The sequence below is a fragment of the Bombus pyrosoma genome, linkage group LG9, assembly GCF_014825855.1.
Source record: "Bombus pyrosoma isolate SC7728 linkage group LG9, ASM1482585v1, whole genome shotgun sequence".
NCBI classification, from domain to species: domain Eukaryota; kingdom Metazoa; phylum Arthropoda; class Insecta; order Hymenoptera; family Apidae; genus Bombus; species Bombus pyrosoma.
In genome coordinates this window covers 3,431,514-3,456,215 of record NC_057778.1, presented here as the reverse complement: position 1 = coordinate 3,456,215, position 24,702 = coordinate 3,431,514, and the positions used below count along the sequence as shown (strand labels likewise).

The window sequence follows — 24,702 nt, the reverse complement described above, 5'->3', positions numbered from 1 at the left end:
AGAGATAATAGAACCTGGATTAGTTAAAACTATAGCGTGTTTTAATATTTGCTTTTGCTAAGAATATTTAGTATATGTTTACCATTATATAAAGAGATTTATCAGAAAGTATTTTTATAAATAAAAAGTATTTCGGAACTTTTATAATAATTATATCTGTTGTCGATAAGAAAATTCTGTATATATTTCTTATTGTATGAAGAAATTTATTGATAGTACACGTATTAATTCCACAATTTGAAGACTGGAATCAAGACGAATTATTTCATATTCAATAGCGTTATGATGTAATATTATATCATAGTAGAATTTCAGAATTTATTTCGTTGTTTGAAAGAATAGTAAACTTGATGGTCTATGTGAACAAATTTTTTTAATTAATCAATTTTAGCAAATTTGGTAGCATTTCAAGTCATTTATGCAAGTTATTTATGAACTTATTTCATTGATTACTCTTTTCCTTAAAAATTATGATTTCTATTGTATCGAACAGCATTATATTCTTTCACAATATCGCTTTGATCGTAAAGTGAGAACAATCGTGTGCAATAATTTGAATCAATTAACCATTTAATTGCTGGTGAAAGTATCGGTTGCACATATTTAAGATAAACAATTAAAAGATTAATGCACCTATTTAACTACTATACATTTTACATGTAGAAGATCATTAAATAATTAGATTATTAATATTTATGAATTTCTATCACTATTATCGAGTAACTCTAAACATCTGTGAAGAGTTTGGTATTGAATGAGATGAATAAATAGAATATTAATATGCAAATACAGTTATTACTGTAACTATGGAATGAGAATTTCACGTGTAAAAGTATTAGGAACGTGTAGGAGTCCAGATTAAACAATTTAATAATGTACGATGGGTTTTTGGTGAAATTGAAGTATTACTTCCTACCAGAAACGTTTATCTAGTTTGACTATTTCATCCACCTCCTAAACTTTCAGTTGAATTTTATAACTCGAAAACTAAAAGTTTTCTCTGCGTTTCACGATAGAATGAATTTCTTACATAGCCTGTTCTGATGAAATTTGGATATATTTATTCGAGGAAATTACAATATTAGAAAATGAAACACGCAGAAAACTTGAGGTAAAGACGTTGAAAGTTCAAAAAGAATATTTTACTGGAAATTTGAATTGTTACTATCACGCGAAATATATATTGACATTTTTATTTCGATCAAAATTTGTAGCACACGATATGTTTCGTTAAGTGCTTCCTTCAAGCGTGCAATTGTCAACATTCGTAATGGATGGTTCATGCAGGAGTTTACAAATATGTAAAATTTCAAGAAAATCATTTCTGGATAATTTCGTAGCAGAGATTATTTCATTTCGACTCTATTTAAGGTAGCAACAAACTAAAAAAAGGCTAACGCCATTCGAAACACCTAAAAACATAGTACACAAAGATTTACGCTCGACTAAAAACACCAAACAACCCAATCCTTATTGTTCAAATAAACGAAGTAAAAGCAAATTAACGAATTTTCGATAAAACTTATCGCAAGGAACACTCGACGCGAAAGGATTTGACTAAAATAAGCGAATCAACGTGGAAAGCAATGCATTGTTTGCGATGCAATTTGGAAAGGCGACGTTCGTGCCCGCATCAATCGTCGGAACAACAAACAACGATGAATGTCAAGCAGAATTAGCATTCCGGATGGCCAGGGACGATCCAAATATGCGGTTTTATCACATGATGCCGGGCGACGCTCGTTAACAGCATCCTTGATCGCTGTAATCTCCGTAAAACAGGTCGCTTTTATCATCGTTCGAACATTTCCGCGCGAATCTCCACGCGTTTCCGTGCCGCATAGGTTTCCAGAAGAACCGCTATGTGTGCACGCGTTTACGCAATTGAAAACAAGCTCGTCTAGCCTAGGTTGTTGTCGGTCCCATGTTTTGCCCATTCAACGAACAATCAATTGAATTTAGACCATTATTTTTTATTTTTCTATGTACAATAATAGTAACTTATTCTTAGTAAATCTACGATTTGAGCCTTTCGAAAGTCGTACTAATCAACTCCACTATTTTCATTACACAGGAATATCCGATTAATAATCAATTCTCAAGAAACAAGTAATTTTCTTTCTTAAGTTCATTGGTCGCAGGAAGACGATATAAATAATAGTAAACTCTGAGATAGACTTAAAAAACGAACGAAATTAGATCACTAAACTTCTCGAATATTTGTATTTTGAATATATTGAATAGAAATATTTTACGGATATGTTACATTATAGTGAATCGTAATGAAATTCGACTATTGCTTATAATGATGTAGGCAATCAAGGACAGTTTGTGTGTGTGTGAGACATGAGCCGCTTATTTGTCAAATCGGTTAGCTCCATAAAATAATATATCGACAAAATTGATGCAATTATAAAGACATAGTGTCAATGAAGTATCCTAGACTTGAGTATTATTCTAGTATTACACTCAAGTATTATATTGGCAGTAAAATTTCAAAAAGTGGAGTTAAGCATTTTAGTTTGTAAACGGTTCATATTATAGCTAAAAGGATGAATCCTAATACGAAGCTCAGGGAGTATAGAGCGCCACTTTTTCGTTCATCGTTATAACGCGTCTGTATCTATCCTTAGTTGCCCGCTAACCGACAGTAATGTGCAATGGTTGCGTCATGTGTCGGTAAAAGCTCGTCGACGCCGAACGAAAAACATTGTTCAATGCAAAAGAAATATCGTTAGGTTGTATCGTTCGATACACTCTGCCATGAAATATCGTTCATGTTAACGGTATCATCGAATTTTCACCTTGTTATACACTGTGTCGTCGCAACGAATGGTTTTGTTTTCTCGTTTTTTCTTCTGTTTTTTTTTTTTGTAGGTGGATAACCATTTTTCTCTTTTGCAAAGGTTCGAGCGTTGATATAACAAGCGATGTGTGGTCTATTGTTTTTGTATATTTGTTTGTTCGAGCTTTTTCTTTTTTATAGAGCCACATAGTGGATCCGTATGGTTCAGGAAAAATTGTTTTTTACACGTTTTAAATATATCGTGACTGCGACTGGAAGCAAAGTTTTGCCAGTGAACGATCATTTCGCGTTACTGGCTACATCATGCGCTGAGATAGCTTTACAGATTTGTTTCAATATTTGTAGAAAGGAAGGATTACTTTTTGAGAATTTCACTGTAAGTCGTAAGGTATTATGTTACTGGCAATAACCTATTACATCGTTTTGTGTATCACATTGTTGGTTTTCATAAAAGAGTAACAGAACTAGGAAAGTCGATTTTTCACGAAATCAGTTAGAAGTAAAATATTATTTAACGATGAAAACACTTTTTTCTTTGACAATTTAGCCAATAACTAGAACTACGATAAACTTAATGAAATAACAGAGACATGCAAATATACAGGGGGCATATATGTAAATATCATTTTGTCATAGCATGGAACACTAATTTTTAGTATAAGTAGAAATCACGATAGAGATCTGGATAGTAAAGACGTGATATTAATGATATACATATTGTTTTAGAAAAATAAAGATATATAATTACATCCATAAAAAATTGTATTTGTACTATAAGTATACTATAACCATATTTTAATAGAAAAAGTAAACAATTAATTACAAATTTTCGTGACTAGGACAAAGTATACAAATTTTGTTCAAGATTATTCAGATTACTCAAATTAGAAAAAAGAAAATTGAAATAAGTGACTTGAGGAGCGTAAGTGTGAATAAACGTAGAAACTTGAAAGCATATTTCGTTTCAAGTAAATTTAATAAATAACAGGTTCTCTCTTTCTTAATTTTTTCCATCTTAAACCAAAGATTCCGTCAGTTCCAATATAAACAACTATCTTAAGAATTTTTATCAGAATTTATCTTACAAAATTCCTTCGGAAATTCTTCAAGCAAAATCGGATCACAAGAAAATGATTCTACATATTCGATCGCTAATAACAGCTTAATAACATCGAGAAAAAGCTCGAAACTGTGTAATGAACAGTTTTTTCGTGGCATCTGTCGTGTGCATTCTAACGCACACAAATCAACAAGGGGATGGTGGAAAAAGCTGTGCTCTTTCTTCGGATTCGTTTCTTTCGTCCTCGTTAAAAGCCACCTTCCCGTCCCTTCCTCTTTCAACTGCTGTCTCCTTCACTCTACGGCATGTCTTCTTGCTTCGTTATTTAAATTCCGCTAATTATGCATATTTTGCCTTTGCCCATTTCCGATGAAACGATCCTCCGCCACTTTTCCCTAGGGATGCTTCAGCCCCGCCTTCTTTGCTATCTTGCTCCCGGTGTCTCGGCTTTCGCGCGCGTTTCATCGAGTCAATTTACTCGAGTGCGGGGTAATTCCTGATAAGATGACGATTTTCTCGAGTGTTGCCTCATCACGCTGCCCGATCACCAGAGGAACATTTAATAAGAAAAAAAGAACCCGTGCTTTTAGCGCGTTACGGCCTTTGACGAACATTTACGTTTTACTCTTTGTTTAAGGGAACACGATGAATGTTTAAATCCTGACTCTTTTACCACTACTGACAACATTTTCTGCCATCCTTTTATTTCACTGTCATTGTGTGATAGTTAGACAGTGAATTTTTATGCAAATTCGTATTTTTGTGGAGGCAACTACAGAACAGATTTCTTAAATGTTTAAGCACAGAGATGTTTTCACGAATCGTTCTATCCACGTATAAAGAAATTTAAATATGTTAAATATATTAAATATTTGACCATGATGTAAAAATTCAATAAAGTACAAAATTATAGTACGATCATAAAATATCCTTATGAGCGTACGATATTTATATACGTACAGTATTTTATATATACACGTGATGTTAATTATATAAGATTGAATAATCTTGCATTAGATGGAATCTTACGATCGTCACTTATAAATTCAAATATAGATGTTTTATTCCTATAAATAGAAATTTTACCAAGGAGTTGATGTATTACACAGTAGCTGTAAAGGGGAAATATCTAATGATTTGAGATATGATAGATGTCTCTAGAGGTAACAAATTCGAAGGATATATCTGGATGTTTGAGATATGTAGAGCAGTGATATCGATTATTACGCTACTGGGGCAAAATATGTGAAATCGTTGTCGTGAAATTTTATATTCGCAAATGAAATATGTAAGATGCATTTTGCGTTGGAAATGGTATTGTTCGATTTTAGGTAACATATATAAAGCTTGAGTTTATTACGATAATAGTATATTTTTGTAAAAGCTTCTTACTCTAGCGAATACAAAAGTTTATATGAAAATTTCAAACCTATATATATAACATAAATTGGTAACATATAAATCCTATTCTTCGTAATTATTCTACAATTTACAAAGACATTGTTTCTTCGTACGGAATATTTTTCATCGAAAAAAGAGTCTGTAATATTATATTTTTAAGATTCCTCTAATATTAATTTAAATTTTTAGATTATATGTAGGTATTATATATAGGTATGTATAAAATTTGTATAGATCTTTTGTGTGGAAACAAAATTATTATTCAGGATTCCCGCATCATTTTTGTACATTACTCTTTACTTTAACATCAATTAATATAAATAAACAATGTTCAACTGTTTTCGGGCCACGCGTTTAACCTCATCAGATTGAATCATAGAGTAGTAGCATCTAATAATCAATTTATATTACTTGAAAGCTTGTCACGCTTTCTATACATTCGTGAACGTTCTTCCCATTTTTGCAATATTAAGCAAAAAGCTTTCAGCTTCGATTTATTATACAAAGGAATATACATACAGCGTGTTGTTAATAGGTAACTTGTAGTTCTAACTGACTAAAACACGTTGTGGTATTATATTACCTTAAATGTAATTTTGGAAAATTAAAATTGAGGTTTGAACAATTACGTCAATAATTTTCAATCTCATAAAATAGAATAAATATAGAATATATGGTATTTCACAAAAAACAACAATAGCATTAAGAAACTAATAATAGAACAATTGTTCCCCGATTAAGTAACGTCATCAAAACTGTTAATTCGGCACGCAAATTGCAACGAGCAAATTGAATTCTCATTGAGCTTGTGGTTCGGTTTAAATAATACGCTTTTGTTTGAGAATTCCAATCATCCAATAAAGGCAACCGTTTCGAGGTATAATCATTAATACTAATTTATGTATTAATAGTCAGTGAATACGTGCTTATTCATACAGGAATTTCGCCAGCAAAAAATCGTTCTGAATAAGTTTGTACGTGTAATAACGATTTATATGATTTTATCTCATTGACAGTTTGTACAACAGTACGTTATTATTTCAATAATAGAGAAATTTGTAAAACCGGATTAACGTAATATTAACAATATCTATAAACCAGGCTTAGTTGCTAATTGATATTAGTAACGTGAAATGCTATTGTCTCTTCGTTTATTGTCATTAATTATACAATAAATCTAAAAACCAATACCATTTTAAATATGACAAACAAAATTAGTTTGATACAACTTTAATTACTTGAACAAAAATTTTCGTTTTGAAAATTTGAATTATCTTCGTAAATTGTCTTTACGAACGTATGAAATTCTTCATTATCACTAATACTTATAGCTAAAACTGTTTTCATACATAATTCATAGAAGTAAGAAATTAATGATTTACCAGGGAAAAATTTGAAAAGAAAATCGCTGAAAATCCAATATTTATGCCTGACAGACATGATGTATGGTATTGCATAAGTTGGTACGTTCAGCAATACCATGGAAGATCTCTTGAATTGATGTGTACACTCTGAAAGTCGGATTTCAAATGTTCTGCAATAAAATACACCGAAAAGATTTAAGGTCAATTCGTTTCGTCTCTTGATATTTCACTTTCATTATGCCAAATTATAAGTTTAAATGGGCTTGAAAATTGTACGCTATACACGCAAAGTAATCTATGTCTTAATTGCTTCAAGTAAGTGCAGTCTGAAGGAAACCTTGGAAACATATTATCCTGCATTGATAAAAATATAAATTACCAACCTAAATTATAGAAAAATAATAGAATCATAGAAATTGAAGAATTGGTATCAAAGTAACACTTTCGCACGATAAAAAAAAAAGTACGAGTCAATCGAATCAACATTTTAGTTTAATTTACCGGTTATATAAAGCGTTCACCGATGTCTTTCAACCGAGTGAGCCACGAAAAGAAGGCAATGAACCGTGTGCTCGAATCCCATACGAACGACGAAGAGACGCGTGAATAAATTCGTCAGTCAATCGCATCCGGTGCGGAAGTTTAATCCGTGTTATAACCGGTCCAGGTAAATCGAGTTATTGTTAATCGTAGAGAGCGAGGGATTTTAATGTTCCGATGGCGGTGGGCGATAACACGTGTCGCCGCAGTTGATATCCATTTGCATTCACTTTGCACACACCTTTGGTCGTTGCTCTGTTTCAGCACGAGAACTCGAACAAGAGCCAGGTAACGCTCCGCGACGTCGACTTCGCTCTCTCGGGTATGTTCAGTTGCGAAGTTACAGCGGACGCGCCGACTTTCACCACCGCCTACGTCTCCAAGAATCTTACGGTAGTGTGTAAGTACATGTTTCATGACATTACAGAGTATCGCGGGGAACTCGACGTATTCAGCATGCTCGTGTGCCTACCCTACGACGCTCGTTGCTCACCACCCTCCACTCCTTTCTTTACCGATGCACGCGACTGACGCGTGTGCGGCATCGTAAGTCACCATCCTCTTTCCAGCTATAGGCTCCTTCACGTGTTTTGTTCGGAATTTCGAATCTTTCATCGAATTTTATTTAACAGATTTTCTACAAGATATTTTTTCGCCTCGTATTGGTATTTTTTCTTGTTCGAATGGAGTACGAGGTTTTTAACTGCTTTTTTTTTATATGATTAAATATTTTACGAGTTAATTTTAATTCTTAATTTTGACAATTTTTAACATTGGACTGACAATTGTCGTTCATCTACAAACGTATATTGAGTAGATCTTAGAAACTTTATGGCTACAGATTGTTTTATGTGTTTTGTTCAGAGTTTGGAATATTTTTTCGAATTTTAACTGAGTTTCGAGGAATTTGTTGGTATCGGGGTTGGTATTTTAATTCCTTCTTTGCATGAAAACATTGGAAATTTTTTAGGACTATTTAATATTCGATTTGTAACACTCGAGGATTATTATTTATTGTTGAGCTACAAATAAGTGTTGATTATTGATTATATCAACTGCAAGCTGTTTCACACGTTTCGTTCGAATTTTGGGATTTTTGTTTGAGTTCATTTTAATCAATTTTCTAACAAGATTTTAACAATTCTTTTCAATCTTTCAATTTCTCCTTCGAATAGAACGTGTATTCTTCAAAAAGGTTGAACATGTTTTTTAGTAAATTACAGCTCTTAAATTTTTTCTTACGTATCACACGACATGAATAATTATCTTCTCTATAAAGAATACACGATTTTACCTGGAATACAATAGAGCCACATTTCGTACACGCACACATTCGTATGAATTGTTAAAAAATACAGAGTAAGTAAAATTCAGTACACGGTGCAACATTTCGCTTTAAATTCTTTCCCCACTATTTTCCAATTCTTTTCACCTTCGTGTACCAAGATCTATAGCTTAGTTCGCCTTCTAGAATCACCCTGTATACGAAACACACTTCACAAGCCTTACATATCAAGGAAAGTTATACTGCAACAATTCAACATAACAACGCCGTTCCTTTTCCATCCATTTGTTCATATGTTGCATTAAATTATTAACTTCGTTACCTCCATTTTTATGTTGCCCTATCGTGAAGAAATGTTTCCAACTTGTGAAAAATACGACAAAATCATGAATATGCGTGTTTTGTTGTTTCAATTTTATTTTAAAGTCTTTTTCATACTGTTAAAATATTTTTTTCATTTGCTGAAACTGATAAATACAATTCTTTTGAAAAATTTATCTTTAACCTTACAATTCTTCCTCCTTTTTTATGTTGCCCTATCGTAAAGAAATGTTAAAGTCTTTTTCATACTGTTAAAATATTTTTTCATTTGCTGAAACTGATAATGCTATACAATGTTCTTTTGAAAAATTTATCTTTAACCTTACAATTCTTCATACCATCGCCTTACAATAAACAAGTTCATATAACTAACTCGATTATCTGATTTATCTTTTCAAAATATTCGTATCCTCATAGAAACAAAAAAACGATTGATCAATTTATCCTCCAAATGATCTTAATATTCTTCTCAAAAAAAAAATCAGATAAAATCACGTGAAATTTCTAGATGTAGAATAATAATAAGAAAATAATTAAAAATTTCTTAGCCAACAAGCCTTAGCCTAAGAAATACTTGATATTTCGTGCAAAATCAAACGACCAAGAAAGATGGCCATAGTATTAAGGTTTACCCTGTAGATTCGCAGTTTCCCCTAATTGCACTGCGCGCGTGCAAGATTGAATCGGCGCGAGTTTCCGCGACAGCGTGCGTACCTCGAAGAGAAAGTTTCTCCTTGATGGTGTCATTAACTCTACTCGCGTTTGATCCGAGGCCAGTCGCACCCTCCGAAATCGGTGAATCGGCTTCGTTGTCGCGAACGATTTCATGCACAGCCGTCTGGCTGCTATACGTATGTACGTATACGCGCCGTGAAACTAGCTCCCAGAGTGTTTCTAATTTCCTCCTGCACGCCACGGTGAGATCAAAGGAGAGCTTTTGAGGTTAATCAGTGCACGCCACAGAGTCGCGAGTACGTTAACGCGTTTCTCAAATTCATAGCGATCTTTCCCTCGTTGCTGTTTTCTTTTTTCTCCCTGCTCGAACGCCAGAAGATTTAATGTCGTACGTGTTTCGCCGAAATTTTCCTCGTTCAAGGATGATTGTGTGTTTTGAAAGGTAAATTTCTGTTTGTGTGTAACTATTAGACTGGTGTCTATGTTTACGCAAGCTCACGTTTCTATGGATAGGATCGAGGAAATGATGGCCAAGCAGAAATTTGCTTCATCTACTACGCTTTATAACGAGCAGTTTAGTTTGGATGTTTTGTATATTTTTGAATATCGTGCGCATTGCTTGCATTTTTGCACCTGATAAATTGTGTAAAAATGCAGAAACATCCGCACTCTGTGTAATATTTAATTACATTGAAAGTTAACAATGAAACGTAGAATATAGATAGAAATATAGATAAATTCATCTTATCTATTTCTTTACACATATCTTCAGGAAAATGGTATAAAAATGTGTATACGTGGATAGTATAAAATTTGATGCAGAAGTTGAACATTTTTAATAACTTCATATTCATACACAACGTGTATGATTCAAGATTTAATTAGATTCCGATTTCAATAAATTAATTTTAACATTATGGAGAATCAAGTAATTCATTAGAATGCCTTTTTACACATTTAATATATCGATATTTTTAATACGTTTAACTTTCATTCATTTATCGAAGATCTGTCGTTCTTCAGTTAATTAGTATTACATTTCCAACTTACCGTTACACATTTTACAAGCTGTAGGTTGTAAATATCGACAAGAACCAGTTGAAAGTTTGAAAGTTTGATATTCACGTTTCTGCTACGTCGATGTTCTGTAAAACGAAGAAAAAGTTGCATCGATCAGTAACGGAAATGTTCGTTAGTTGAGTTCCGTTACTTCTTTCTTCTCTTTTTTATTTCTCTCTCTCTTTCTAGCTCATGAAAGTTAATTGATAATTATGGAAAAGTTTTAACTTGGATTAAAGCAATTCGATACCGTTGCTTCATTATTTCGTAAGAGTGAAATAGCCACGTGTCAATTCATTCACTGTTGAAGCTTAGTTAAAACTTCAAATCAGAGAAGTTAATAGAAACTTTCCGGCTGAATATTGCGTGCGTAAATATTAGAGCAGAGTTTCGTGGAAACGAATACAGGAGGACTAAGAAAGGCTAAAGTTTCTCAAAGACAGTAAATACGAGAAGACTCACGAAAGGAGCACTGTTTCCGACTTCCCAAGAGTAACAGTATGACGAACGTGATTTTTGAAAATACATGTTCATCGCTAACTGCATTCGAAATTATAGTAAATTCTTCTACCAGAATTACGTTACGAATTAAACATATTATCGTAAAGAATTATTTTGCAAAATTGGACCTGAAAGAAGTTAGTAAGAAAAAGTTGAATTTGATAAATTAAAGCATCTCAATAGAGCAATTGAATCTGATAGATTATGTGATATATCAACGAATAAAATGTAGCTATCTAAACATAATGAGCCTACTTTAGTCAATCAGTATTTCAATGTATCGAATTCAGCTAGACAGATTCCAAGTGACTTAATTTCAATGAGTCACAACGTTAATTAACTCATCTAGTTTCTTAACTAATTAGTTAACAAACTGTTCTTAAAGCATCCTGTAATAAATAAACTAGTCAGGGATTTAATGTACCTATCTACTTAAATTAATTTTGATTTAAATTTAGCTATACACTATTATGTTAATTTTATGCAACGACAAATGATACATAATTACGTATAAATTTTCGTTTAATATCAGAATACTTTCAGGAAACAAACTAAATCTAAAAATGAATAATTAGAAATTTTGCTGTTGGTATTATTAAATTACTATTATATCTGCTGCTATTTAGCTCGATGTATATTGTGAATGACCTCATAATTCAGACCCAAATCATAGACAAATTTTTTGAAGTCTTGTATGTAATTTATTGTTGGGAATTATGAAAGCAGTATAGTCAATTAATAACACACTTTTGAGAACTCACTACTACTCTGTAATTTCTGTATATGATTTTTAATAAATAATTCAGGAAATTTACAAATGTTTTCACAAAATTCTATATTTGTGGAACGAACATTTTATATCTCGTAATGTTTAGAAATCAAATATAATGCATTACGTATCTGATCAAATCATCGACATCTATTATTTTATTAAACGTTACATTCTTCCCTTTTTTTTTTTATTACCATGAAATTTTTCTTTTTCTCCAAATATCATCAGTCTCCGTTGTACGTTTATTTCTCTCAATTTCTATTTGGCGATATCAAAGAAAGTAGCTTTAAAACTACTACTCACGTAACCATCGACCAAATACCATTGCGATTTTTCGTGAAGTCGATCGACGCTCCTGTTTATCGGGGGCCTCTTACGCCAGAAGTCGAAACGAACTTCGATTTGCCAGTCTGAGCGAAAGGTCCAGGGGAATCTTGAATTTACGGTGAGTAGTTCCGATATTGAAACCCGAATCTCTGTGGCGCGCGCGTTTTCGATTCCTCCCGTCTTGAGGAATATTTCACGTGCGGCCAATTGTCCCGGCCGAACTCTTTCATATTTTTTTCTATCAGCCAGCTTACAGGTAACGCGTCCTGAGAATTCACGACGCGAGGTCCGTGACCTATCGGTGGCGCGTTGCCTATTTTGCAGAGACCTGGTATAAGTCGAAGGTTGGACGAATATAAGTTGAAATCGTGCGAAACGTTACTCGATCCGAATTTTTGTAGGAGATGCTGTGAACTCGCCTTGTAAAGCACCACGTGTCTATCCAGCTTTTGCGTTCTCAAAGGTAAAGACGTGCTTGAAAAGCTTTCACCTATGCAGGATATCTAGAGCGTATTGTTATTACTATTTATAAAAACGATTGCGTTTATTATAAAAGCAAACTATGATTTTTGATATTTGTCATTTTAAATTAGCACTTTTGTATTTCTTTTAACAGTAAGAGAAGAATACATCTGAGATGTACAGTATTATTGGGAACTTTCAGATGGAGAAGCAATAATATCATTTTTACTATAAGAGAGCGGAAGAAATTGTTACAACAAAGAAATTTAGAAAGTATCGCGCCAAATTTTATTGCAAGTCATTTTATTGTTATCGGAATTTTCTTCTTCCATCCATCGCCTTCCGAAAATTAGAAGACTCTCTTGAACCAAATTTTCGAAATAAAATTTTTAGGAACCTAACCCGAATATATGAAAAATGTGTACTCAAGAGAAATGTGTATCATTGTTTCTTTAGAAATTATCGATTTCTGCTGCGTGGTATGGAACTTTAAACTACTAGCTAACTGTTAACTGATTGTCAGTTGCAGTAATACAGTGCGGTGTGACATGCATAAATGATTGCTTGGAATAGCTTCATGTTAATCTAAAATGAAATCATGGACGACATTCTGGAACGCGTTTACTATTATTACCATGTTAATTGATCTACAGGCAACTATACATTCTAACGTCACTACTTTACACGAAGTTCGTAAGAAATCTTTTAAGCTGTAACAGTTTTATCCGTCCTAAGGAATAGGCTCGTTTCTAATAAATACAATATTAAATTCATTTCCAGTTAAGTCCATAAACCTATGAATTTGGATAAAAAGTCTAATAATGATATTACAAGCGCTATTTTTCAAATTTATTTAAAAATTCGTTATTATTTGTGCCATCTTCTTGCGATAAACGAAGTTAACAAATTAAATCATTTGTTTTTTGAGAATGGGCCACTAATTGCATTGTATAATAAAATTTAAATTAATTAAATTAGATTTGTAATTAGACGACTGTGAATGAAATTGACATGTATGTAGCTACGAAGGAAACAATACCTAAATCGAAAGTGAATAATCAATTATCATATAAAATTTGAAAATTAATTAAAATCTGACATAAATCTCAGTAAAATAAATCGTATCGTGTGTAATTGAATTGAATTACGTTAATAAACTAAATTACATGTTTTTCATATATTTCGAGCACTCCTACACGTGTTGCTAAAATATTAATTGCCAACACGAGACTATTGTTCACAAACAAAACAAGGAATGCAAGATAGAATAGAATGCATGGTTCTTGCTAGGCAGCTGACCTAGAATTTCTGTAATCCAGCAATTTGCTGGGTCCGAGTACAGTGATTTCGTAAAACGCACGATTGTAGTCAGCCTCAATGAGAAGAAGACTACTTCGTGGAATGTGAAGAAATAATAGAATAATAAGAGCGTGACGCCCGTTATGTTTAGAAATAAATTGTAACGGAGAAGAATACGTATTTCATATTCTGTTAAAATATTCTGAGAGAAGAAGATTTAATAAAACCAGTTTGAAATGCTAATTAATTATTTGATAATCTACATTAGTAATTTTGGTTAATTTGTATAGAACGAAAATTAATTGTAATGCTAAATATCGAATTGTTAATCAGACGCTGAGAAAATATTTTCATGTATTTTGTATTTAAAATAGTATTATATTTATATGTATTTATTTAATTCAATATACGTGTCTCATTACTTTATGCTCTATTGTGTATATCTCTAACTGATTTGATAGCCTGATTTAATTCTACTAAAATCATTTTTCTCTTCAATAGGCACGAGTGTTATTAATCAATTTTTATTCTAAAGTAATCAATTACTGTCTAATTGAAATAACAAAATCCTTCCAAAAATAGAAAAATATTGTATTTTCAATATTTGCACAGCAAAAGTTCCAAAATCTTCACAACCATAGCCGTTAAAAAATCCGTTTTCCAAATTTTTCAAACCTCTTTTTTCATTAAACAATTTTTCACGCATGTCAACCAATGCAAATATCGAATGATTAAACGAACCTTATATTATCAAACCCATTTCTCACATTTTTCAAATATTCCGGTAGCATATAAAATTCATGAATACGTTTAGGCAAGTGTGTAGATGAAGAAAGAAAATGGCGAATTTCATTTTTCCTATCGACTCAATAAACTGTGTGCATCAGAGCTCTGAGATGCATTTATTTGACCGAGCGTTTCCATCCATCCGAAAGAGTAGTTTAAAGAAATAAGGATCAGGAAATGTATGATAATTCTGATGCTTCTTCTTGCTCGGTTCTTCGAATGGCCTATGAATTTCAAACGTGTGCGGTAAGAATACGAACGTTACCATGGAAAATATTCTCGACTACATACGCTTGGAATACTCATGTGAGGTTCTCTCGTCTCACGGCACGTGGATCGGCACTTTTATCTCGGATTTCGGCTATTCTGCAAACAATTACGCGAAATTGATTTTTATTAAATTCGCTGTCCACATCCCTTCGTGCAATGTATTCAACGTAACGAATGAAATTACAGCACCGATTTCAATTCGTCAGGAAGTTGCTCTCGTGCAAACGTTAAATCGTGCGAATGTTAGGATTTCAAACTTCGTGAGCTGGTTCTCAGAAAACTCTATATCTAAGATTCTATGCATTTGAGCGCTAGATAACCGAACTTTGATAACATAAAAATTAAACGCTGTCTGATAAAGATGTGTTTGACAATAAGTTGCGAATAATACAAATATTAAGAAGCGTTAAAAGTAAATGTAAGATTTCTAATATTAGAATAGATAGTGAATTTTTCAAAAATATACAAACTGTACACTTCCGTGAATTTTGAAGAATTATGTTAAAGTTGAAAGTCTGAGGAATAAACTCTTCTGTAACATTTATTACATTTTGTTTAGGCAATTTTATTTTATGTAACTCTGTTTATTAAAGACATAAGTTTCGTTTTTTAATTTAGTTGTCTTTATAGTGTACGTTATGAATAATTTTTTTAAGAATCGTTAACCCACAAATCACAGAGAAAAGAATTATAATAACACAATTAAGAAAACGAAATGTAAATAGAGATTTGTGCTTTATCTTTTAAATATTACAAGGAGCGTTTTTGCATATTAGATACATTTTCTAAAAATACCTAAATATTCTGCAACAAATGTGTTTGTTATCTATATATATAGATTTTTCGTACTAGAGCACTGAAACTCGAGAGATAACTAGAAAAATCGATGGTTGTCTATTAACAAATAATACGAACTCTTGTAATGAAAGCAATATAAGTAGTTGAACGATTTCTGGAATCAGCAAGCATTAGAAAAGAATGACGGTGCAGCGAGAAACTATTCCTTGCGTGCGCTCTGAACTTTAATCAATTCTCATAGTTCAGGTTCCGAACACTTCCTGGAACGAATTTCAAGGAACCAAGGGAGACCAAGAGAATAATTAAGAGTCGAAAGAATACATTTAATCATTCCGTTTTACAAAGAGAACATTTTCTTTTCACTTGCGTATGTATTATTTAATTTAACAATGTATTTTAACTTTAAATTAAATTTTTACAGTAATCTTACAATTTTTGCACTGATCCCCTTTGTGATGACAGCAAATATTTTTTTAAACAAGACAAGACATTTTTTACATAGAAAGCTACACAATATCGTGTAATATATTCTTAATTAAAGCAATTGAAGAACGAAGAACAGTAATAAATTATTTAAGATTCTTTTGTACAATAAGCAACAAATTAAAAATGGATACATAAATTTAACTCAACTCCAGTTAATTCTAAAATAATTTAAGTACTGTAAATTACTTAATTCGATAAACTTAGCCTAATTGTTTTACCTACTTCGCACATATTTTTCTAAAATGAATTTTGTTTCGTAGAGTTCAGGTTCACCCAATTTTATGAAATATCCAACCTTGAAAGTACCACGAATAATACTTGGAACGTTGCATCTTAAATCAACAAGGATACATACAACACAAAGTATTTGAAAAAATTTCATTCATCTTTCTATCAGGAAATTTTAAAAAATTCTTCAAGTAAAGTGTACTCTTTGGAAAATTTTCATTATCCTATCAATTATACAGTGACATAATAATATAACAGGGTGGATAATGTAATATAGAGCAATTTAAAACCGGCTGAACAAGGTACCTGTTCAAACAAGACGTCCGTTCAATTTTTTGATACAATAATGTTATAGTCTCTTTGTATTCAGTCAACTGTGCAATCACTCGGGTTCTATTTGATTCGTTGACAGTGTGCAAGCGAGGTGGAAGGTTTAAAAACCAATTTTCGAACGATTTCGTTGATCGGTCGTTACGTTTAACCGGTCGATAAATACGTTACGACATTTCAGGTAGGAAGTAAAAAAAAAACGAGGGAAAATTAGTTAATGCAATTCCAAGTCGCCGCATCGTACAGCCAGGCACGCAATTACAAGTTCACACTCTGACGAGACAAAAAACGAATTCAGTCGACAGCTTCGTAATGAATTAACTGTATCCACGTAATTGATGACAGAGAGTTGTTTCATCGGCGAGAAACATCTCGTTCTCTCACTTTTTCTTTCCCCTTCTTGTTATTTTTTCTGTTTCATCGAAACATCAACAGAAATGACGCTGCAATTAAATGGACACCGTGATTAAAATGTGACATTTACTCGGCAATGAACGTATCAAAGTTCAACTACGTTTCTGTTACCATTATTCTGATTTCTTCAGACTATACTGATACGTATAGGTATATAATCTTATATCTTTTTATTATATAATGATGCACTTGACTATATTAATACACTCTTCTTGATGTTTCACAATTTTTTAAATCATAGATAACTTTTTTGTAACGTTCTTTACATTTAAAATATACCTATCTCCATATTCTCTCAGTACCATAGAATATTAATCGACCTTCTTACGCTTAGGAATAATCAAATAATAAATACATTATCATACGAAAACACGATAAGCTATTTTGAAATTCAGTAATCAGTTCTATGCTATTAAATTGTTTGTTAAAGTGTTCAATTGTTTGATTCTTTATCAAACTGGTTGATCATTTATTTCCAAGAAACCTATATTTGTAAAGCAAGTCTTTTTCGACTGTCTCAGTCAAATAATACCGAGATCAAATAATTAACAAAGGTACACTTGTCACATTCTCATCATATCATATCATTTCTTCATCGCACAAAGTATACGCACATCATTGCATCTGTATCAAAACTTTCCTCTTTGCATAATTATTGTATAAAACAAATGTTTACAGCTTTTTCGATTGGTACGTTCATAGTTTATGTCATTTACCATTACACCCGGTGTAGATTAAACAGTTGTTGACCAACATACATACGCAGAACGTAAAGAGCGAGAGCAATTTTGAAATCGGCTAGCGATAAGCGAGCAACAAGATTGATGATCGAATGATACGCGATGCCTGTCGAAATCCCGGCGAACCGTGGCCCATTCAAATCCGCGGGATTCATGGATCGTTTGTATCGAGCAATATTCCATGGGCCATGGACGAATTCGTCCGTATAAAACACTTTCGGCGACACAAATTAGCTGCAACGCGCAGCCCCCATCCTCCGATCCTGTCGACTAAGCGATAATGTCGCGATGTGTACGCGAAATTCGGTTGCGTTACGAAACGAAACGACCCTGTATAAATCCGCACGTATTTCGTTGACACACGCATGCCTGCACGTATATGTATGTGCACAATTTCAAAAGAAAACAGAATAGGTAGAACGTTCATACGTTGTTCGGGAGCAAAAATACCTGCAGAAGTTTCAATCGCTCCGTTTTCTAATTTTTTCCCGACTGAATCCTCATTTGATGTTAAATTGATACAGCTGGTGATAAAAAGTCAATGGGACGAACGAATAAACAATTAAATTTACTTTTTCGTCGTAAACTCTTTCGTCGAATGTGAGAGAATGAAATTTCCGTATACTCAGTCATAAAATTATACAGTACTAATAAAACTCGATTTCCTAGTTTTATTCTCAATTTACTTCTCATTTGGTGATAAATTGGTACGGTAGTAAAAAGCCAAGTAAAAAATGTAAATTGTTGAATCTGCGAATTCTTTCGTCGAGGAGGAACAACGAAGTTTCTGTATATTTAGGAATACGATCGTTCGCAACTAATAAAACAATTTATACGACATATCGCTGTTTTGCATTTATTCCAACTTTTCAAACCAGCATAAGAAGTGCATGAAGATGAAACAAAATTTTACGAAGTCAGGTTACAAATGTTTTTTATTAAAATCAAAGTCTTACTATGGTATTACGATTTATAGAGAGTTATCAATATTTCTTATCAAATTGGAAAAGCATAATCTGCGCATAAAAATAAGAGAATAATCTTATTGAAATTGTAGGGACTGATAGATTAAAACATTTGTAATAGAATAATAATCGTTTTGAATAAATTGTCTTGTATACATTTTATTTACAGCGAAGTAAATTTCTTATAAAACCTGTTAGAAATTTTCTAAAAGAAAATCTTTTCTATACGGTCCATTCTATATTTTAATAAACAAAATTACATTCTTTTCATCTGCTACAGTGTCAGATCACTTGTACTCTCCCATATATTACCGCCATAACTTGCAAAATTATACAGCGAAAAATATTGTACAACGTACAGTAGTAGTGACGTACAAGTAGTATAACCTTATGAATTCTTCGCGATCGTGAAACTACCATAAGAATATATTTCCAGTAATCTTATTTATTTAGGATAAATTTCGAAATAAATTTATATAACATATTTACTATTGTTTTAAGACTCCTATTCGAGAACTTAATATTAATGTCCTTATCAGTTTTCAGTGTTGTAACAACAACGTCTGCTGAAAACTTACTTATGATAGTACGCTTAACTGTCTTAGTAATAGAGACCAGGGTTAGGTGGATTATGTTCTAATCAGACATGTTAAGCATATTAGACTGGATTAGGTTTTGGGTTGGTTAAGGCAAGATTAGACTATATTGGTTACATATGCCTTTGACTGTGCTGGGTTAGTTGTACACAATGATATTTGAAGCACAGTCAACAAATTCAAAATGGAAATACATATACATGGTTAACGTTATTAGTAATGGATATATCATTTTACTAGTTAACATTTATGTAAGTAAAAAAATACAAACATTATATCTGTCAAAGCGGTTTAAAGTTAGAAAAGTATTTTAGTATTACCTCAATTTTCTTCAGAAGTAAAGAAAATATTTTAGATTTAATTCATAATTTCGTCCATTTCTGATGTAAATTTAAAGATGTAAAAATATATAAAATATTCAAAGTAATGTAGTAATCATTATAATATTTGGTATCCTCACCATCTGTTTTCAGATATTTGACTTAAAAAAAAAAAGGTTTAAAAGACTTTGATTATCTTATAAATGTCTAATAAAGGACACATGTAACTTGATAAGATTTTACTCGACCCTTACCCGTTTCTTACGCGAACCTGACACACTGCTATAAATATAAAAAATATATATATCTACCTAGCTGAAATCATGTTCAGAAAAATATGAGTAATTATAAAAATTACATAAATATTCGCGGTTTAATAATCGTTAATGTCATCTCACAGTTGAGCGTGTAAGACACGACATTTCAGGTTTTTGGTGAAAAACGTTATCGTCGACGGGAGAATAATATCCATAGAACGGGTTCTTTATTAGCAGCACTTGGGTCTAAGGATAGAAATTTTTCGCGCTAGACGAGGTAGACTTTGCGCTGGTACGGATATGAATTTCATATTTTACGATAATACCGTGGGATGTTCTTAAAGTAAACGAATCTGGGCCTGCTGCAGTTTTCACGTAGTCGAAGAAAAATTGTACTTTCTTCTGGATTCCGTGGAACGTCGATGAGAATGACTTTTATATCGATTAGTACTATCTGAATTCCATTCATCTCGTCGTAAATATCGAAGATTGAAAAACCAGATTGCAGCTTAAATCATAATACGCTGTTTCATCCCTGCATCGATCAGAATTGACTTTTCATATTAATTTCCGCATCTCTCTGAAAATTGGAATTAAACCCAACCGCATTCAACCGTTTATATACTCCTTTGATCAACGTACTGTTATGTGTCGATCGGTTCCATGTCAAAAAATTAATTCGTGTTGATGCAAAAAATTCTAAATGTAAAAAATTATGAAGAAGAACTGCACAGAATTCTAGTTTCAATTAACGACGGACGTAAATGAATATATATATATATATATAAATTTTAGGTATTTTATTCTAATTAGTATTTAACATCTATTAATTATGTCTAGATTTTGCATCATAATATTATTTGATTTGTTGTACCTTTACTGTTTCATATACTATATAATAAATTTTACTATAATACGTTTCATTATATAACTCTATATTTAGCATGAGAGATTTTATCTGTCAAGATTTCCATAACCCTAAAACTACACGTCGAGTTTACTGCTTATATTATTATATTTCATTGTTAGTTATATATTACTGCAGTGTACTAACTTAATAATGCAATGTTTTAGGCAATCTCGTTTCGAACGTGAGGCAATTGAAAAGATTCGAAATGAATGTAGCGATAAATAAATACAAATCGACTGTAAATCAATGGAAATCGATTTGCTTGCTGAAATGCGTGTACTAATACTGGTTCCGCAAGTTCATCTGTTTCAGTGAGAATTGGTCAATACCATGATGCTCCCTTCCATTAGCTTAAACAGCGTAATTGGACATTGTCAATTCGAGAACATAATTCTCTCCGTAAATAGGGACTAACGATTATACTTAGAATTCATGGAAATGGAGACGCTGCATTTTACTGCAGGCGTCAATTATAATACTTGACAAGAATATATACACTGATTAGGTAATTTTAGAGGACTTACCGTTTTAACCAAAGAACTTAAAGGGAGACATAAGTTACTTTACTTTCTTTAAAAGATTGTTATTAGGAATGCGAGATAATCGATGTCGAATTTCGTAACAAGACTTTCGATCATATATTCAATTATCAATTAAATTGTTGTGTACAGTAATCCTAAAACCAACTAATTTTTCATTACGCTATAGTCACACACACATACATGAAATCTTCATTACGTTTTTATTATCATACTTAATCTTTTACGTCCATATTTTTACCATTACTATAGCCATTTAATCTCTCAGATTAGTAATTTTGTTCATTGAATTATTTCATTACGTATTTGTTGCAATTGGAAAAGCTCAATCGTTGGGATTCTGAAAATTCTTCACTACATTTCTGTCAGAAACGAGTAGTCACAGTTTATAATTTACATATTTATACATATATTACATACCACAAACTGACACATAATTTTCATATAAAATTCAGATTTATATTTTTGCATACACACTTTATCCAAGCTATTATACAGCTCATGCCAAAAAATTTCATAATTTGCAATTTGCGTTCGGTCAGCACGATATCACACGCGTATCGTAAAATTACGTGGCAAAACCTATAATTAGGATATTAAAACGTAGGTAAACGTTAAACCAATGCAGGCAAAGTTTTCTCAGTTGAAACAGATCCATCTTGCTTCTCCCTCTTCAATTTTCTACGAATCCTTCCGTGGAATTTGTTTATATTTGAAAATGTGAAATCATATTTGCAGTTGCTATACAAAACGGGCGTAGATTGGTAGTGGCTGTAAGAGCAATCAGGTTAGAACAGCAGTCATAGACGGAAGACGATAACATAACTGAAATTCGATTAGTCGTTCTATAGTTTTGCGAATCACCGGTTTATCACCGACAAGGTGAGAGGGTAAACGGTTATTTCCCTCGCTTCAGTTCGCGGTAATCGGTTCTAGTTTCAGCTGTCGTTCGGGTTTTAGATAAGTGAGAGAGGTGGCAGGCTACAATAACGATCTTCGTGCGTTGTGGATTCGCTCGATTGTAAAATTAAATGCGATAATAGCCGGTCTAAACTCCCTACTCGTTAGCTCGTTGAAGTGGCGTGTGCATCACGAGACACCAATTAGTGCACGGTAAAACGAGTGCTACTAACGTTCTACCATTTTGTATCCTGCAATTAATTTTGGATGACTCTTGTTATGCTAACATTTGACGAGAGTTGGGTCGTGTGTAATATACAACAATCTTAATAGTATAATTGTAATAAACAATTATTTGATTAATATTGGAACTTGCAATATGTAACTATAGTCCAAATAGTGCAATATCATTATTATTATTATTATGAGATTTGAGGTATGTGAAGTTATGTTATTCTTAAAAGTTTGATAATTTAGGTATTACACGCGTTTTTCTAATTTTATTTTATACGTCGTATAAATTTATTAGTAGAGTATAATAATAATATTGCGATGCGCTACTTACTTGTTTTCGTAGTGCTTCACTGTAATAGTTATAGCAAAATCTCAAAGATTGCGTGCTATTATATATTACTACATTTATAACCATGTGTCTAATTACCTAAATATTCATCTAAAATATCAAAAATATTTTTTCTACCTTATCGTCTTCCTCTCCTTAATTAGTTAAAAAATTTCAACGCAAATTTCATATTTTTGAAACGTGCACATGCAGATGACTCTCGACTAACATGATGCTATTGTACATACGTTTTTGATGTAAAATTTGCAGAAGCTTTCAATTAAGGTGGTACTTCGAAAACACGGTTTTGTGCCGAATATTGTCCCAAACCGAAGTTGTTAACGTTGTTTGGCAACGTATTTCCATTGATCAATGTTGAATGTTTTATTCAATGTGATTTCGATGTAACATGTTACGGACATTCGTTCCAAGCGATAGTTACCTGTTCCAATCCGCAAAAATATACGAAGCGATGACATAAAAATATAATACGTATTGTATCTGCGCAATTATCCAAACTTCCACGATGTTACGAAATACTCTCGTTTAAAATTTCAAATGAAATAATTCACGGTTGTATCCCAACCATTCAACTTCTAAGTTTATTATCACAATAGAGCCAGTACATAGGGTGTCCCGACATTTTTCCGTAAAACGAAGTATTAGTTCCTAACAAGTCCTTTTTTACTTTTAGCTCTTTTACGTGAGAAAATTCCATTTTAATCGTAAAGTGACATTAAAATTAAAAATCAGCAAGTATTATATTTACCGTACCTTTACCTCTAGTCTTCGTGCGATAGTTTCATTTTGACAAGAATTTGGGACACCCTGTATATACGATACTGTACATATGTCGCCACGAACCACGATTTCCTCGAGCCGTTCTTGTTATTCTTCCAACACGAATGAAACTTATATCGTTAATATTTTGTAACAATATCACGACCTACTTTATACCATTATTCGGATTGTCTCGAAAGATTTGTCGACAGCGTTCGAAAATCCAATATACTTAATGGAAAGTCGAATGCGTGCGGTTGAACTACGAAAGGTCTCGTTTATTTCAAATCAATCGATTCGAGATTCTCTCAGTTCGCTCTTCTTTTTCGTTCTAGAAAATCTTGCCGGTAGTGGCGAAATGCAGATTGTTACAACACGATTCGTTTAACCCGCAGTGGAACGCCTTGTTACAGAATTAAATCAACGAAATGGCTGTGAACAAGATTAATTCGATCCGTATCCACCGGCATTCCAACTACCCAGATGTATAATACATAATATATTCCATCGCCGTTAGAAGGAAAATAGTTGCACTGATTCTCCGGTGCAATTTCATAATCGTCTAAAATATTATGATTCGGATGATTTGATTGTACTTCGAACTACTGCGATATTAATCTTTTTAAATATGAATTATTTTCTTTTTATAGAATATATGAACGCCCATGAAGAACTCAACAATACAGAGCTATTAGAATGGTCGAACTGATCACTCGGATCATTCGTTATACATATGTCATAGGAATTTTAGAAATTCACAGTGCAGGTTCTAGAAATTTGAATGATTGTTTGTGAAATATGCGGATCAAAGTTTGCTTATTCCCATTCCACATATATGTATATCAGCTTCCTTTGTATATATTTTATATGTTCATTAGTATGTTCGTATTCTGAATGCATTTTTAATCCCTTCATAATGATTGTACAGAAATTATGTTCAAAAATTGAA

General features: G+C 32.5%; 1 protein-coding gene and 1 long non-coding RNA gene across 3 annotated transcripts in view; one reads left to right on the top strand and one right to left on the bottom strand.

Moving 5' to 3' along the window:
• LOC122570869 overlaps nt 1-24,702 on the top strand; it is a 232,518-nt gene that overhangs the window by 103,929 nt on the left and 103,887 nt on the right. For both annotated transcript variants that reach the window (XM_043733768.1, XM_043733769.1), the window contains exon 3: nt 7,436-7,571. In XM_043733768.1, the coding sequence (XP_043589703.1) occupies nt 7,436-7,571 (136 nt within the window). The remainder of the gene's footprint in view (nt 1-7,435; nt 7,572-24,702) is intronic.
• Nucleotides 10,536-24,702, bottom strand: part of LOC122570873 — a 136,000-nt gene continuing 121,833 nt past the window's right edge. Inside the window, exon 4 of the long non-coding RNA XR_006317908.1 lies at nt 10,536-10,597. This is a non-coding gene — a long non-coding RNA (uncharacterized LOC122570873). The remainder of the gene's footprint in view (nt 10,598-24,702) is intronic.